Consider the following 14399-nt stretch of genomic DNA (forward strand, 5'->3'; position numbering starts at 1 on the left):
ATTAGGTGAAGTTTAGTATATGAGCCTATTTTGTAGTGTTCAACACACATGTTCTAATTAACCTTCGTTTTGTCTGAGTGATGATTAAGTTTCGTATCTGTGTTACACCAAGCTTGTTTAACATTTCAACCAATACTGTCCTTGGGCAATTAGAGGCTGCCAGTACAAATATATCAAGACAACTGGAATTGGACTGGTTGTTGATGCTACCTACACTGAAGGAACTTCAGCACATCTCTCACCGAGGAGAATCAAAGATAGTGTGCCCATAGAGATTATTAATTTTAATATCTTTTTTCAACAAAATTCTTAGTAAGGTAATTAAGATGTTTAAAAAACCAGCAAGACTTGATCTGTAATGGGTATGCAGCCAAGGTTAGGTATTGTGCTTGTTGGTAGAAGTAGTCCTGCTCCCACCACAGAACTGCCACTCAAGTTATGTCTGTGCTACATGGTGAAGTCTGTGCATGAGTATGTGTGTAAGCATGATATGCTCTGGACTTGAAGTTGTGTTTCATGACACAATAATGAGAGTACTTCTATGTCTATTGTGGTGTCTTACTCTTCAGTGAGTCATCCTGGTTGTCCTGGTTGGCCTGTAGTCCTGTCTTCATGCCACATCTGGCACTTCAAGGGAAAAGCGTGCAGCTGAGGTATTGCTTTGCAGGGGCCTTTTGAACCATCAACAAGGAGTTTTGAGGGCAGCGGGTGACAGGTTTGAGTCCAATCAACATAGCCAGGCTGCTGCCTTGCCTTGCAGTGCAGCAAGTAGGTGGCTGCTGCGTGCAGAATGAGGTTCAGAGCGCTGTACTGGTTCACTTTGAAAGTTGGGCTAGCTTGGGCTTGAATGTGGGTTCGCACCCAAGTTTAGAAAATTGTACAGGTGCAGCCAAACCATCGTTAGCAGCTGCTCCTCTGTATAGGAGTGGTAGCTTATATGTGTTGTTACTTTGTCCAGTCTTTTCCATCCAGGTAGAATTGTAGCACCAGGTAATTGTTTTCCATAAGTTGGCGAGGTAGGACTGATTTGAGGAGACACTTGGTCTTCCATCTCTGCAGTGGAATCAAAAGATTGCTCATTAGATTACAACTTTCAGTTATAGAGATGCTAAAGTGTAGTCCTAGGCAGCAGCTGTATACCAAATGCAGAAAAGGAAAAGAAAAAAATCATAAGAAAAAAAAAAAAGATGCGGCACTTGAATTTCTGTGAACTACCTTGAATGGACATTAAAGAAGTTCAGATGGTTGCATGACTGTTTTATTAGACATTCTTTGCTTCAGATTTACAATACAAAAATGGGGAAAGAACATTCTCTTAAAAATGTGAAATATTTTGATCTTTTAACTGAGTTTTTTGAAATTTTCTTTGAGAAATTTGAAATAAGAAATCTTTCAGTAAAGACAATTCTGCTAACTTCAATGGTAATTACTGAGGGTGGCTCATGTTCACTACTATAGGTACAATTAGCTCGACTGCAGATGTCTGAATAGGAATGCATGTTTCTACCTGTTTCATGCATCACAGGTACTGTGTTTATTTCTGAATTTTTCATTTTGTAGAGGGCTGTGAATGCCCTTCATGGCAAGTAGCTAGATTTGTGTAAAAGAATACTTACCCTGTAGTAACATGTGGAAACGGTTTGACGGAATAAAATGAGAGGAAATTAATCATGGTTATTCTGAGCTTCTTTTGCTGGTTCATAGCCAGACCTAATTTAAACTGAAATTCTTAGGAGATGGTAGTGTTTGGTCACATATAAATAATCTTTCACCTAATAAAAAACATTCCAGAACATATTTGTAAACTATTAGATACCTAGCTTGTCTAAATTAACATACGTTGTTCTTCATGGTTTTTATTATGTAGTTGAACAGTGTCCTAATGTAATCCTCGTCTTCATGGAAGAGAAGGATAAAATTGTATGTGTATTTACCAAATTCACCTCTACAAAATTGACTTTAATCGAGTTCCAGAAAAGATGTATTTGTCTTGCAAATTGTGACTGACCCCACAATCTCCAGCATACAGTTCCAAAGAAATCAGCTGCTTTGAAGTGATGAACATGTATTTCTAAGTCCAGTGTATATATGCAAGACACGTTTATTTTTAATAAGGCAGGGTGTGACTAAATCATCTGAGAGTTTGGTTCAGTGCTATTTTGTTTGTCAGAGTGGAAAACAACTCTGATTAAAGAATTAGATTTAATAAATATGAATGTTGAGAAAACATATAAAAACATCAGAATTGGGCTATTCTTCTGAAGATGACACTCAGAAGCTTTGGATGTGTTTGACATCAGGCCTATTTCTAAGTAATTTTAAAACATTGACTCTTATGCTATTAGGATGTTTGAAATATAAAATATACAATTGTTTTATATTACTAGACAGCTGAGGAAGTAGAAAGCATAGGTAAAATGAACTTCAGTGGAGATGAAAGCTCTGAATGGAGAATAAAAGTCTTTCAGGACTAATTCAAAAATAGAAGGGAATCATACTAGATGAATGGGAGATTGTTTGATTGTTTAGGATTAGCTTCTGTAAAGTTTTAGGCTATGATTCCTGCTCGCTTGAAGTTCAAGGTTGCAAATTGGCCATCTAAGTGAACTTTGTGGATCTGCATTAATACCTGGGGTCTAGTGGGGTCAAGGGTGTGCCAAAGTGTGTGTGTGTGTGTGTGTGTGTGTGTGTATCTATATATGTAGGTGTGCATATATAATATATATGTGTGTGTGTGTATATATATATATATAGTATATCAGCCTGCAGGACTTCTGGTTGCCTGACCTTGTTACCCCACTTTTTTGTACAGATTTTGTGCTACTGGATTTTTTTTTTTTTTATATTCCTAGTCCATATCATTCACCTTGCTTAGCGTTGCAGTTATTTGATCATGTTCTGTTTTGTCCCTGGCTACCAAAAAGAAACATAACAGTGACGCAGGTGTGTTGTTTTCCATGCTGTTTTGGAGCTTCTGACTGTTCTTGTTCTTGGCAAGTTCTGTTCTGGACGTGGAGCATTGGTCTCGGTTGAATGCACGGTGTGTCAGGGATATTTGTTACCTGGGTAATTCCTTGCTTGTCATATAAGCTTCACCTGCCCCACCCACACAGACTGTTTTGAAGTTTTAGTGAGTTCTGATTTTTTTTTAAGCAACATGAGAATTTTTGATTATTCAATAAAAATAAATCATGCTGCATTGTGTTACCCAAGTTTGTATTTTTGTATAAGTACTCACAGAATACATCCCTCTAAATCATTTCTGTTCAGAATAAAAGTATGATAAAATAAGAAAAATAAGGTGTTACTGTTAAATGGAAAGGTACAGTAGTATGCCCTGAATATGCCTTGGGTGGTGAGGTAGTGATACAGGTTGCCCAGAGAGGCTGCGGGTGCCCCATGCTTAGAGGTGTTCAAGGCCAGGTTGGATGATGCCAACATGATCTTGTGGGTGGCATCCCTGCCTATGGCAGGGGGTTTGAAACTAGATGGTCTTTAAGGTCCCTTCCAACCCAAGTCATTCTATAATCATAGAACTGACTCTATGAATCTATTGAAAATACTTTTGGACAGTGTTACTGACCTGGGTGAGGCCCTTCATTCTATACGTCTTTTCCAGTCAGCATCTTTAAATCTTGACCGTATGCTGTGCTGTACGCAGTTATGCAAAAAGCTGAATAGAAAACTGAGAACCTGTTTGTAAATGCTTTTTATTTGTGCAGTTTAAGGGTTATAAGAGATGCCTACCGTATCTAAAGGCTCGTTTTCAGCATAGGCATTGAAGGAGCTTGCTTCTGTGAGATATTAGTCTATCATTTTCACTGAAGTTGATAGAATTGTATGTTCTTGTGACATTTTAAGACTGTTTTGAGGAAATGATAGAGATTAAATGGATGTGGATTTTTTTTCCCCAGTATTTTGTCTGCAAGAAAATTAACCAGTAGCAGTATACGTCTGTTATGCTCAAAAAAACCACCCAAACCAAACCAAAAAAAAAAAAAACAACCAAAAAACTTTAAGAGCTTGCCTACAGTTATTTTACTGCTTTCATAAATCTATTTATCAAAATATATAAAAACAGGGGAAGGAAGAACTATTTGCATTTCCTGTTCATGCCAGATGAATCGAAACTAGTGCTTGACTGTCTTTGAAGTGGAGAGGCTTGAAGGTTGTAAAGTGGCCATTTAAAGAAAATGTTTAACAGTCCATTAACTATCAGCATAACATTTAGGAACTGTGTATGATACATTTTGTATGTGATTTTGAAAAAGAATCCACCTGAGATCTGGGTCAAAATGATTAGTATTTGGAAAATGGGACCTCTGCATAGGGTAATGTTAGTATAAGACACAAACACTTCCTTTAGGCTCATGAGAGTTTGTAGTAGGATAATTCAAAGTATAAAAACAATGTGTAAAACTATCCTGTCATGTTAACCAGTACTGATAATTTTAAACAAGGACACATTTTCTTTGTTTCATTCATTTTTTTAAAATTCATGTCTGAACCTCTTACCCAAGAGCTGGGCCAAGTACCTGTACATTCCTGACATAGACAGCAAGTCAAAGCTTCTCCAATTAGAACAAATAGAACTCACATACCTAAGACTCAGTGTAAATACTCTCTTTACCAAAAAAAAAAAGAGAGAGGTCTGTTGTTACGGATCTATAACTGAAAAAACAACATGGAAAATCCTCACAAAGAATAAAGTACTTGGTATTGTAACTGAATGCGCATTGGCTGACTGGATGATTGTGTTTTTCACTTGCACCCCACAGCCATAAGGGGCGTGAGGTTCTGATTTCTGAACGGAAAAATGTTTTCAATAGGCCTGTCTTCAGTACCTAAATTCTCTGTTCCATTCATTGTAAGACTGCTAGGAGTGGAAATCAGGAAAGGCTTTCTGCTGAGGAGGGTGGATACTTGAGCTGACCGGAAGGAAATACACCGTATATCTCAGACCACGTCCCTCTTTGGCCTGTGTGTGAGAACAAAATTCACAACTCATTTCTTCTGCTTTTACATGCCAAATATTATGTTTTGACCATGAATGAAGATACCCATGGGCCAATTTTGGAACCAGAAGCATGTGGGGTGAGCTCTGAGTAAGCCAGTGTGGGTTTGGCAGCTGTGTCAGCATATGCCAACTAGCAAATATTGCCAGAAGTCTTGCAGATGCAAGATTTCCTGTGCTAGGGGCTCAACCCTCTTGTCCCCATTTTGTATGAAAATAATGCAGAGCATACACAGCCAAGTTTTCCTTTACTTGATATCTGTTCCTCACAGTCTGACAGTGGCCTTAGGACCATTCATGGTTCTTGTGTCACTGAGGTGGTGAGCTTGGCCCTGCCTAGGGTCACAGCATCTGGTTGAGATCTGTGCTTAGGTGCCAAGACAGAAAGGACCTGCAGGTAGGTGAACCAGTACTGAGGAAAACAAGCAGACCAGTTGCTGTATCTTGTCTCTTAGGATTTTCAACTCAGTGCTGCACCTTTGCAAGTATGCTCTAGCTCATGACTTCACAACTTTTGGACCTCTGCTGCTCATTTTCTGTAAGTAGAAACTTAACTGGCATTAAATACAAAAGATTTTAGAGTACATTCTGCTTTTAGAGTATAGAGCAGTTATGGATTGTTATCCTCTTTTGGAATAAAAATTGAATTTTTTAAACAAATGACTACTAATTATCTTGTTGCTGAATACATCGTTAGAATTTCAGTTGCATGATTTAGGCTGAAGCCGTAAATCTATTTCTTTGTGTTAAACTTCATGTTTTCAGTCAGGGTCAAGTATAGTTTGAGAGGCATATCTTACTGTGTTCATGTTGTGATTTCTCATTGAAACTGCTGGAAAGCAGGTGAAAAACCCTCAGCCTGCCACACTGGACTCAGTGCTGAAGTAACGTAAAGCAAAATTTTAACTGTTAAAAATGCCATTTGTTAAAATTTAGATGCCATGAAATTTTCAGATACTCGAGAAATTAATTGGGAGCTTTAAAAATTACATGTTTGAATTTATAAGAAATCAAATCTTCCTCAATTTTCTGGAAGAGTTAGGCCTAAGCAAAGCAGGAGATGTGGTTCATTGTTGTCACAAAGATACAGATACAGACATTCATGAATTTTTATTGTGCAATAAACCAGATGTCAAGAAAACAATGTGTTTCAGAGCTCTTTTAAGAATGTCGTTTTGAGTATTTCAATTTTATTTAGAATTGAAGTTTGTTTTTTTGTTTCTCAGAGTGCATGTTTCTTTCACTTGTGAGATCTAGTTACGCAAGTCACATTGTATTCTGTTGGCCTGTTTTATGCTTAAAAAGTAACATGACATGATTGTTAAAAACTGTAATAAAATATTGGATCAGCCTAAGAAATCCTCTTTTTCTAACTGGTTTTCTGGAATGGTAACTGTTCCAGAAAAAAAAAAAAAGTTAAATAGACTTAACTAATTACAGAAAAACTGTGGCTAACATGCTGCTCTCTTTTCCCATGACCTTCTAATTTTATAACTTTTTGTGTGTGTGACCAATTAAAATATGACGGCAGAGCAAAATAACATAATCCAAATGCCCAGCAGCTGTGATGTGGAGGTAATAATCCATGTCCTAGAATCACAGAAAATAGAGAGGGTACAAGTTGCAGATAATTTAGTGTTTCTACTTGTGCTTGTGCACAGATTTTCCTTAAAGTACATCTGTTAAGTTTTATTCCGCATTCAAAATGTTGATGTATTACTAAAATTGTAATGGTATTTATTTATCTTGTCAGTTTGCTACTTCTATGACAGAAGTAAAAATGATCTTGCCTAGGTCAGAGGGATGGACTAGATGACCTCTAGAGATCCATTACAGACAGCTTTTCTGTGATTTCATAATTCTTGCTGATCTTTCTGTACCATGTTTTGCCTCTGGATGACAGAAGATAGTGTTTTGTTCCATACAGTGCTTATATAGATATCTACTCACACTTATTAGAAAGAAAAAGTACTTTTAAGGTTTTGAGAAAGTGGTTCAGGTACAAACTGACACACAGGAAATTCCTCTGAGTAAGAGGAAGAACATCTTCGCTATGAGGGTGGCTGAGCACTGGAACAGGCTGCCCAGAGAGGCTGTGGAGTCTCCTTCTCTGGAGATATTCAAGGCTCATCTAGATGTGATCCTGTGCAATTTGCCCTGGGTGACCTTTCTTAAGCAGCAGGGATGGACTAGATTATCTCCAGAGCTGCCCCCCAACCACAACCATTGCATGATTCAATTATCACTGTCATATGAATCTTTTCAATCTTTTCTATTGCTTCTCCCTGCCCTATGCCCAGGTAGCTCATTGCATACCACAGCTCTTTGGGCATGGGAAGTTGATTAACATCTCTGTCCTCATTATGTAAAACAATGAACTAAGAAGCTGTATTTTAGACCTCATAAAATGCTCAACACACTGACTGCAGTCCCCTGTTTTATTGTTCAGTAGTGTGAAAGGGGGAGGGAAGGCAACTGTAGTTCTTTCTCTTAGCAGAGGAACAACACTTAGGGCTCTTTTTGCCACTGGATGGTTATTTGAGGTCAAAAAAATACTGTAAAAAAGGACAAGACTTACATGTCCGAGACTGGCATTGGCATGCTTTGCCAATAAAAAAAAAAATAAATAAAAAACTGTGCTCTTATTTTTTGTCATGTGGTACCCGGTTTATTCAGTGGAAAAGTTCTCTAGAAGATCTTTGGTGGCTACAGTGAAAAGTGTCAGAACTCACCACTGGAAGTTGTTTTCTAGGCATACTCCTTTAAGATGCTGGGTAATTCCAAGTATTTTGGAACAACAACATTTTTAAAAATTATTATTCAAAATAGATAATAAACGGTATAGTATGTGCGCACCATTCTCAATGATTAGCATTGTTAAAGAGCATGCTTTTCTCTCTGTGGCTTGATAAGCAGTGTTCTCCAGCTGCATCCTTCTCTTCTTGAACAAATTGTATGGATGCCTCTTGTTCCAATTACTTAAATGACTGATGAAGATAGGTAGATTTTTGGTTAGAGAACTGCTAGGAGAGCTCTGTTTCAGAAATGCTATCGATCCTTAATACTCTATATTGATGAAAAGATCAAGGAAGTGAGTGTGCTTAATTGGTTTCAGATCTAAGCAAGACCAAAACAGAAATATAATAATTTCATTATCTGTTCTGGGGCACAGTGCTGCTGGATACTGAGTACTTTCTGATTATACTGTATTCCCAGTGACTGTATTCCCAGTGACAGGTAATTGTGGATGCTCAGTAAGAGATGAATTCAGCAAGGAGGAACAAGCTCAATTTGAAATTTTTGTTCTTGTTGCTTATTTCTGAGCAGTTTAACCAAATGGAAATCTATGAAAGCAATAGGTGCTGTGGATTGTCAAGACCTACCAGCTGTGTCTCCTGCAGTTTTATATCTAAATAGGTCTATGCTTACAGAAACCACCTAATATGTATGTAGAAGGAAGTCTGATAACGGACATTTCAGGTCTGCATGTGTGATTACAATAGATGTTTATAAAGGACTTAGATTTTTTTTTGTGCATCTAAATTAGCTCTCATTGTATACTTACACAGTCTTCTGTGGCTATATTGATATGAAAAGTTTCATATGGAGAGATATATAAAAGATAAGTAGAGAATTTATTTTAAAGCCCTGATTTTTTTATTATTTTATTTTTTTGGCTGCAGCTATCTGATATACATTTGTATTAACATTTAGGCCTCTTTTTATGTTTTGTTTCACAGGCAGCAGGAGCAATTCGTCCTTTAGTTTCTACTGTTATTGCCTCTGGTGAAGATGGCTGTTTAGACCACTCATTGGAACGTGCCAGGTACAGAGCAAGTGAAATGCCTCAGGCTTTCTTATTTGATGTAATCTATGAAGCATACCAACAGGTAAGACTTTGAGTTTTCTTATAGGACTGTTTGCCTTTAGTGTGTAAAAACAAACAAACAAATAAAAAACCTCTCACAAATAGGCATTTATTTCAGATCACATCAAATTGGACATCTTATTTCTCTGTGATATTTTGATGACAGTGCTTTATCGTTCTCATCTATTCAAATATTTCTGGTATCAAACTGCCAAATACAAGGTGTGTGGGGGTGAGGGTCTAAACTATTGGAAACTATTGATTTGCTTTGAATTTTATTGTATATTAAATAGATTATTTATATGAGTGGGCTAACGTGCTTAAAGTTAGGTATGTATTCTATATGTGTCGTTGACAGAGTAACAGAGTTCTGCATACACAGTGTAGTAATGGCATTATATAATAACATGAGATCCAGGCTGTTTTAAAACACTTGGATAATATTACCTTGATACATCTAGAGAAATGTTTAAAGTGTTTCATATTGCATGTGTTATAATAAATGATCATATTGTACAAACTTTGATTACTAGCTGGAAATAATATTTTACATAGTGTGTTGTAATTATTTTTTTTTCTAATACATCATGTTAACTTCATCTTTATTTAAGAAAAACAAAAACTGTGGGTAGTATAATAAACCCTGACTTTTTTGCCTTTATCCCTCTTGAAGATTGCTTTCATTTGCCCCACCCTGCATTCACAGTTTACTGGAAACACTCCAGGCTTTCGTCTCGGCATTCTACTTCCTTTTCATTCATCACCTTGTGGAAATTGCCTGTCCTCCAGGTATCTTCTAGATTGACTGAAAGCAGAGCATTTCTTCATTTGTCACTTGGAAAGAATTATTTTTCACTCCACTAATGCTGACAGTCATCAGTCTTTCATTTCGAGAGTAAACAAGACAAAATTACTGATAGTGCATAGCTTTGAAGTCACCAACAACAGAACAAATGCGTGGACAGGCAATGAAGAGTACTTTGAAATGTTGGCAAAAATTCCATATCGTACCCTTTATGCATGATACCTGAAGCTATTGCTAGGTGCTGAAGATGAAGGGTTGTCCAAGATGAAGAACTACTGAAGTGATTGTACTAGCTCCAGCCATTTTACTTCTGATGGTAGGCAGGTGGAAGTTCTTGATGTTTACAGCTGATATGTCAAAATGAAAGTCTCTAGCTTGAATGCAGTGGGCATACCTGTGATAAAGGCAGTGTACACATGCATGGAACACATCTCAAGAGACAACAGCTACTGTTGGTTATGCAATCATTTCTTTCTTGTTGGTGTGTATCTGTTTTGGCAAATTGCATGTTTATGTGTTTTCTCAAAAACAAAACAAAACCCCTCTATTTTTTCCTACTGTGTTTGCTCCTATTTTGCAGATACAGAAGAGCTGGCAAATACATAAAAATTTTTTTTGCCCCTTATTGCCTTGCTCAAAAGGCAACTATATTTGCAATCCCTATGTTCCTCTGAATAGTGTTGTCTTGTCACATATGCATTCCATCAGTTTTCTTTTTTATATCCCTGCTCTTTCAAGAACAAGCCACCAAAGTTGTTAGCAAACAATCAAGGCTATGATTCCTTGTCCCCAGTTCCCTTTGCATTGGCTAAATTCTGGTCATTTAAATGCTCTGTGCCTTGGAGCTCTGAGAAGGATAACACTTCGCTAAATCTCTCAACTCATATTGTTTGCTAATTATTTATGTTTCAATGGTGCCTAGCTGTCCAAGTCAAGGATTAAGACCCTATTGTTCTGGGAACTGTACAAACAAATAAAAAGATAGATAATCACTGTCCTGAAGAATTTAGTAAAGCTACTGTAGGGCAGATTTTTGTAGGAATAGATGCAGCTTACAGTACTTCATAGATGCCTAACATTGGTCCCCACAACATGGTAAAGTAGGTAAGTATCATTGTACAGAAGAACAAAGATAAAAATTATATTGTTATTCATGTTGGAAGACACAGTGCTGGGAGTTGAACAATTCAGTTCAGCTGACTTGGCTTGTGATTATGATCCCATTTCTGTGCGGTTTATGCAGTTGTGACCTTTATGCAACAACAGTGGGGGGGAAAACAGCAGTCAAACATGCATTCCTTAGAAAGAAGTAGCCCATTTGAAATTTGCTTCAAATAACATTGCATTGAGGGTAATGTGGAATACTGCTCTTAAACTCTTTCATTTAAATGCATCATCTGATGTGAATAGGTAGAGAGTTAACTTCCAGATTTGTTCTTTTCCATAACTGTAATATCTCTGGGTATCTTAACCACAAAGTTACACCTTTCAATTAAGTATCAGTTCTCTTACTCTTATAAGCTACACATGAACAGCCCTTTTTTGCTTTTCTTGCCTGGCACAGGTTTGAGCAGAGCTGACTAGTTTTCTCATTTACTTTTGTATGTTCTTTTTCTTTCTCAAATTGAAAAGCATTTCTTCAGAAACCTTTTTCTATTTCTTGCGTGATTAAAAAAGGACAATGGTAGTTTGGGCAACAATACGTGCCTTGTACATAAAATTATGAAGTAGATATAAACAATGTCAGATCGATTTGCAATATTTTCTTAAAATATATGTATATTACAGTGAATCCCTTTGCCAGTGGTGCCAAAAATCAATGTATCTGAGGACATCCAGACAGATAATTTGCATACATTTCTTTGTGTTGCATCTCAGTTTTTATGCTGGATCTCAGCATAGTTTTCACTCTTATATCTTCTTGTCTGTGGCCTTAAAATATACATTTTTCAAACAGGTATTTTGTGTTCAGGTCCTAATGTAAATCTGGCCATGTCAAGAATTCTGTTGTCATAAAGAGTAACTTCTCAGCTTATAGAAGTGCTGTTGGAACGTTTTAACTTTTCCAAAAATTGCATGTACTTCCATTGTCCTTTAATGACTGAGAGGAATGTAAAACATACATTCCTCATTGCTCACATATCTGATATTTAAGTGGTGCACTAAAAACATTTAAAGGCAGTATTGAAATTAAGCAGAACCCACAATAGAGAGTAGAGCTAAAATGGTGTCTTGATCTTAAAAGGCCTCATTACTCTGGCTTTTGTGTCATTAGATAGAGTACTTAGAATAAATTGTTGGTGTTTAATGTGGCAGGCAGCCATATATTTACTCCCCTCCAGTGAGGTGGGGGAGAGAATCAAACTGGGGAAAAAAGGTAAAACTCTTAGGTTGAGATGAAGACAGTTTAATAGAACAGAAAAGGAAGGGATTATAATAATAATCTATATAGAAAACAAGTGATGCACAATGCAGTTGCACACCACCTGTCAACTAATGCACAGCCCGTCCCTGAGCAGCAGCCAACTCCCCCAGTTTTAGTGTTCAGCATGACAGCACATGGCCTGGAACATGCCTTTGGTTAGTTTGGTCACCTGTGCTGGTTGTGTCCCCTCCCAGCTTCTTGTGCACCCCCAACTTACTTGCTGGCAGGGCAGCATGAAAAGCTGAAAGTCCTTGACTTGCTGTAAGCACTGCTCAGTAACAACTAAAGCATGGATATGTTACCAACGCCATTTTTCTCCTAAATACAACACGCAGCAACATGCCAGCCGCTATGAAGAAAACTATATCTCTGCTGAAACCAGGGCATAAATGAATAGGTGTGTTATAAATGAAGTCTACATCTCCTCCCCCTTCTTTATTAATATCAACCATTTTCTCAACATGAATTACCATTCCATATATAACAGGTGTGAGGTAAGTTTTGGCAGATTAGGGCATTTAGTCCTATATTTAATGCTGCCTACCGCTTTCTGTGGCATATCTTTGTTCCATTGGTTATATGATGCATGGTAAAACAGCTGTTTATAATACTTCACTTCTGGTACAGTGAAGTATTCCGATGCCCCCGCTTTGTAATAGGACTTTAGACTTGGGCATTGGAATCACTCTGAAGAGAAAAATGGATGAATTCTGCAGGCCTCCTTACATGCCTCTGAGTATTACCATTTCACATATCACACATGCTTCCTTACCTCATATCCTTATAAAATACAGCACTTCTTATGTGCTCTTCAGTTTAAGTACAGGTTTTATCTGGTATGATAAATACTTGGCACAAGGTGGGCAAGTGACAGACACGAACTGCAAGAGGAGTGAGAACTTTATTTAAAATGTGTGTTGTATCTCATAGGCAGGAATATGAGGCTTTACTTTAACCATTTTTTTTCTAGGTGACATTGGGTAAATGGCCATGTAAATGTGGTAAGGGGAAAAACCTGTTGTTATACAAGTGGTCCTAGTTCTGGTATATCCCAATTTATGAATTCCTTTCATGCAAAATGCAATGAACTGTACCAATAAGCTTTTGTAAATATTAGCAGTGAATTAGCTAAACTATTTTAAATCAAAAATGCAAATCTCTTACGATTAGTGAAACCTGTGGAAAGGTTGTACAGTCACAGATCTCATTACTTGCTTCTATTCTAACCTACCTGAGACAAATACAGCCAATAAATATTACTTACTGTTTTTTAAAATAAGAAATTAATTCCTGATCTTGGAAACACTTTTTTTCCTCCTATTTTTATCAGCCCCAAGAAAAATCAGAAAAGTTTAAATGCTAACTGAAGATCCACAATTTCCAAAGACAGCAAATAAAGGATGAATTCCTTAGAACAGACTTGTTCATTTTTGTTTAAGGTAGTTTCATATTTCTGTTTACCCTTTTATATTAAATTGGAGCAAATGCAAAGTATGATCCTGTAAGCCTGGGAGGAGGGTGTGGGGGTGAAACTTCACTTACTAGAAGTCAAGCGTTCCCCTGGAGCAGTATCTTGTAAGGAATTAGAGTATCAGGAAGTCAGGTAGACTACTTTTTTTCTTTAATCAGAGTAGGCTGAGACTGGTTTCTCTGATATCTCATTATGACATACATGTATTGTGGAATGCACAGAGATCCATTGTCTTTTATACAAAACATCTTGTTATGTCATGTCAAATTAGTGACAATACAGAATGGCTGAAGTACTTAGCAAATCATTACGTATTTTAAATGTATTTACCAAAGTAAGGAAGGTAGGATGAACAATTAAAAAAACAAAAACAAAAAACCTTTGCCTTTCCTGATCTGGCAGAGAAACAATTGAAAATGGAAGCAGGAGAGTGGTATGTAGAAAATCCTCAACAGCTTCTGTGTTGGCGATGTAAACCAAAAGCCTAGGGAGGATAGTATGATGCAGTGTCAGATTATGCCATGGATGGGATAGAATTCCTCACCATTTCAACCAGTGTGGTGAAGTTAAAGGCATGGGAAGAGCTATGCACAGTTGAAGAAGAGGCGGGACATTTTAGAAGGCTATTAGGCAGGAATTCGTCACATATGGATGACACTGCAAAGTCTGATTACTATTTAGATATAGTGATAGCTTTATAACAATCTTTTGTACACTATTTTACAGGTAGATCTTCTGTACCTGGGATAATTTACCACAAAAGCTGTACCATATTTTTTGGTGTTTGCATTGCATTTTTATTAATCTGTTGATAGT

At 37.1% G+C, this 14399-nt stretch overlaps 1 protein-coding gene across 15 annotated transcripts in view; it reads left to right on the forward strand.

Annotated features, from left to right (window-relative positions):
- CRPPA (CDP-L-ribitol pyrophosphorylase A) overlaps nucleotides 1-14399 on the forward strand; it is a 147558-nt gene that overhangs the window by 18185 nt on the left and 114974 nt on the right. For all 15 annotated transcript variants that reach the window (XR_011806990.1, XR_011806993.1, XR_011806996.1 and 12 more), the window contains one exon: nucleotides 8755-8904. Coding sequence is in view for 7 of the 15 variants with exons in the window: in XM_072033581.1 (XP_071889682.1) it covers nucleotides 8755-8904 (150 nt within the window). In the remaining 8 variants the exon portion in view is untranslated. The remainder of the gene's footprint in view (nucleotides 1-8754; nucleotides 8905-14399) is intronic.

Source organism: Anas platyrhynchos, chromosome 2 (assembly GCF_047663525.1).
Source record: "Anas platyrhynchos isolate ZD024472 breed Pekin duck chromosome 2, IASCAAS_PekinDuck_T2T, whole genome shotgun sequence".
Lineage (NCBI taxonomy): Eukaryota > Metazoa > Chordata > Aves > Anseriformes > Anatidae > Anas > Anas platyrhynchos.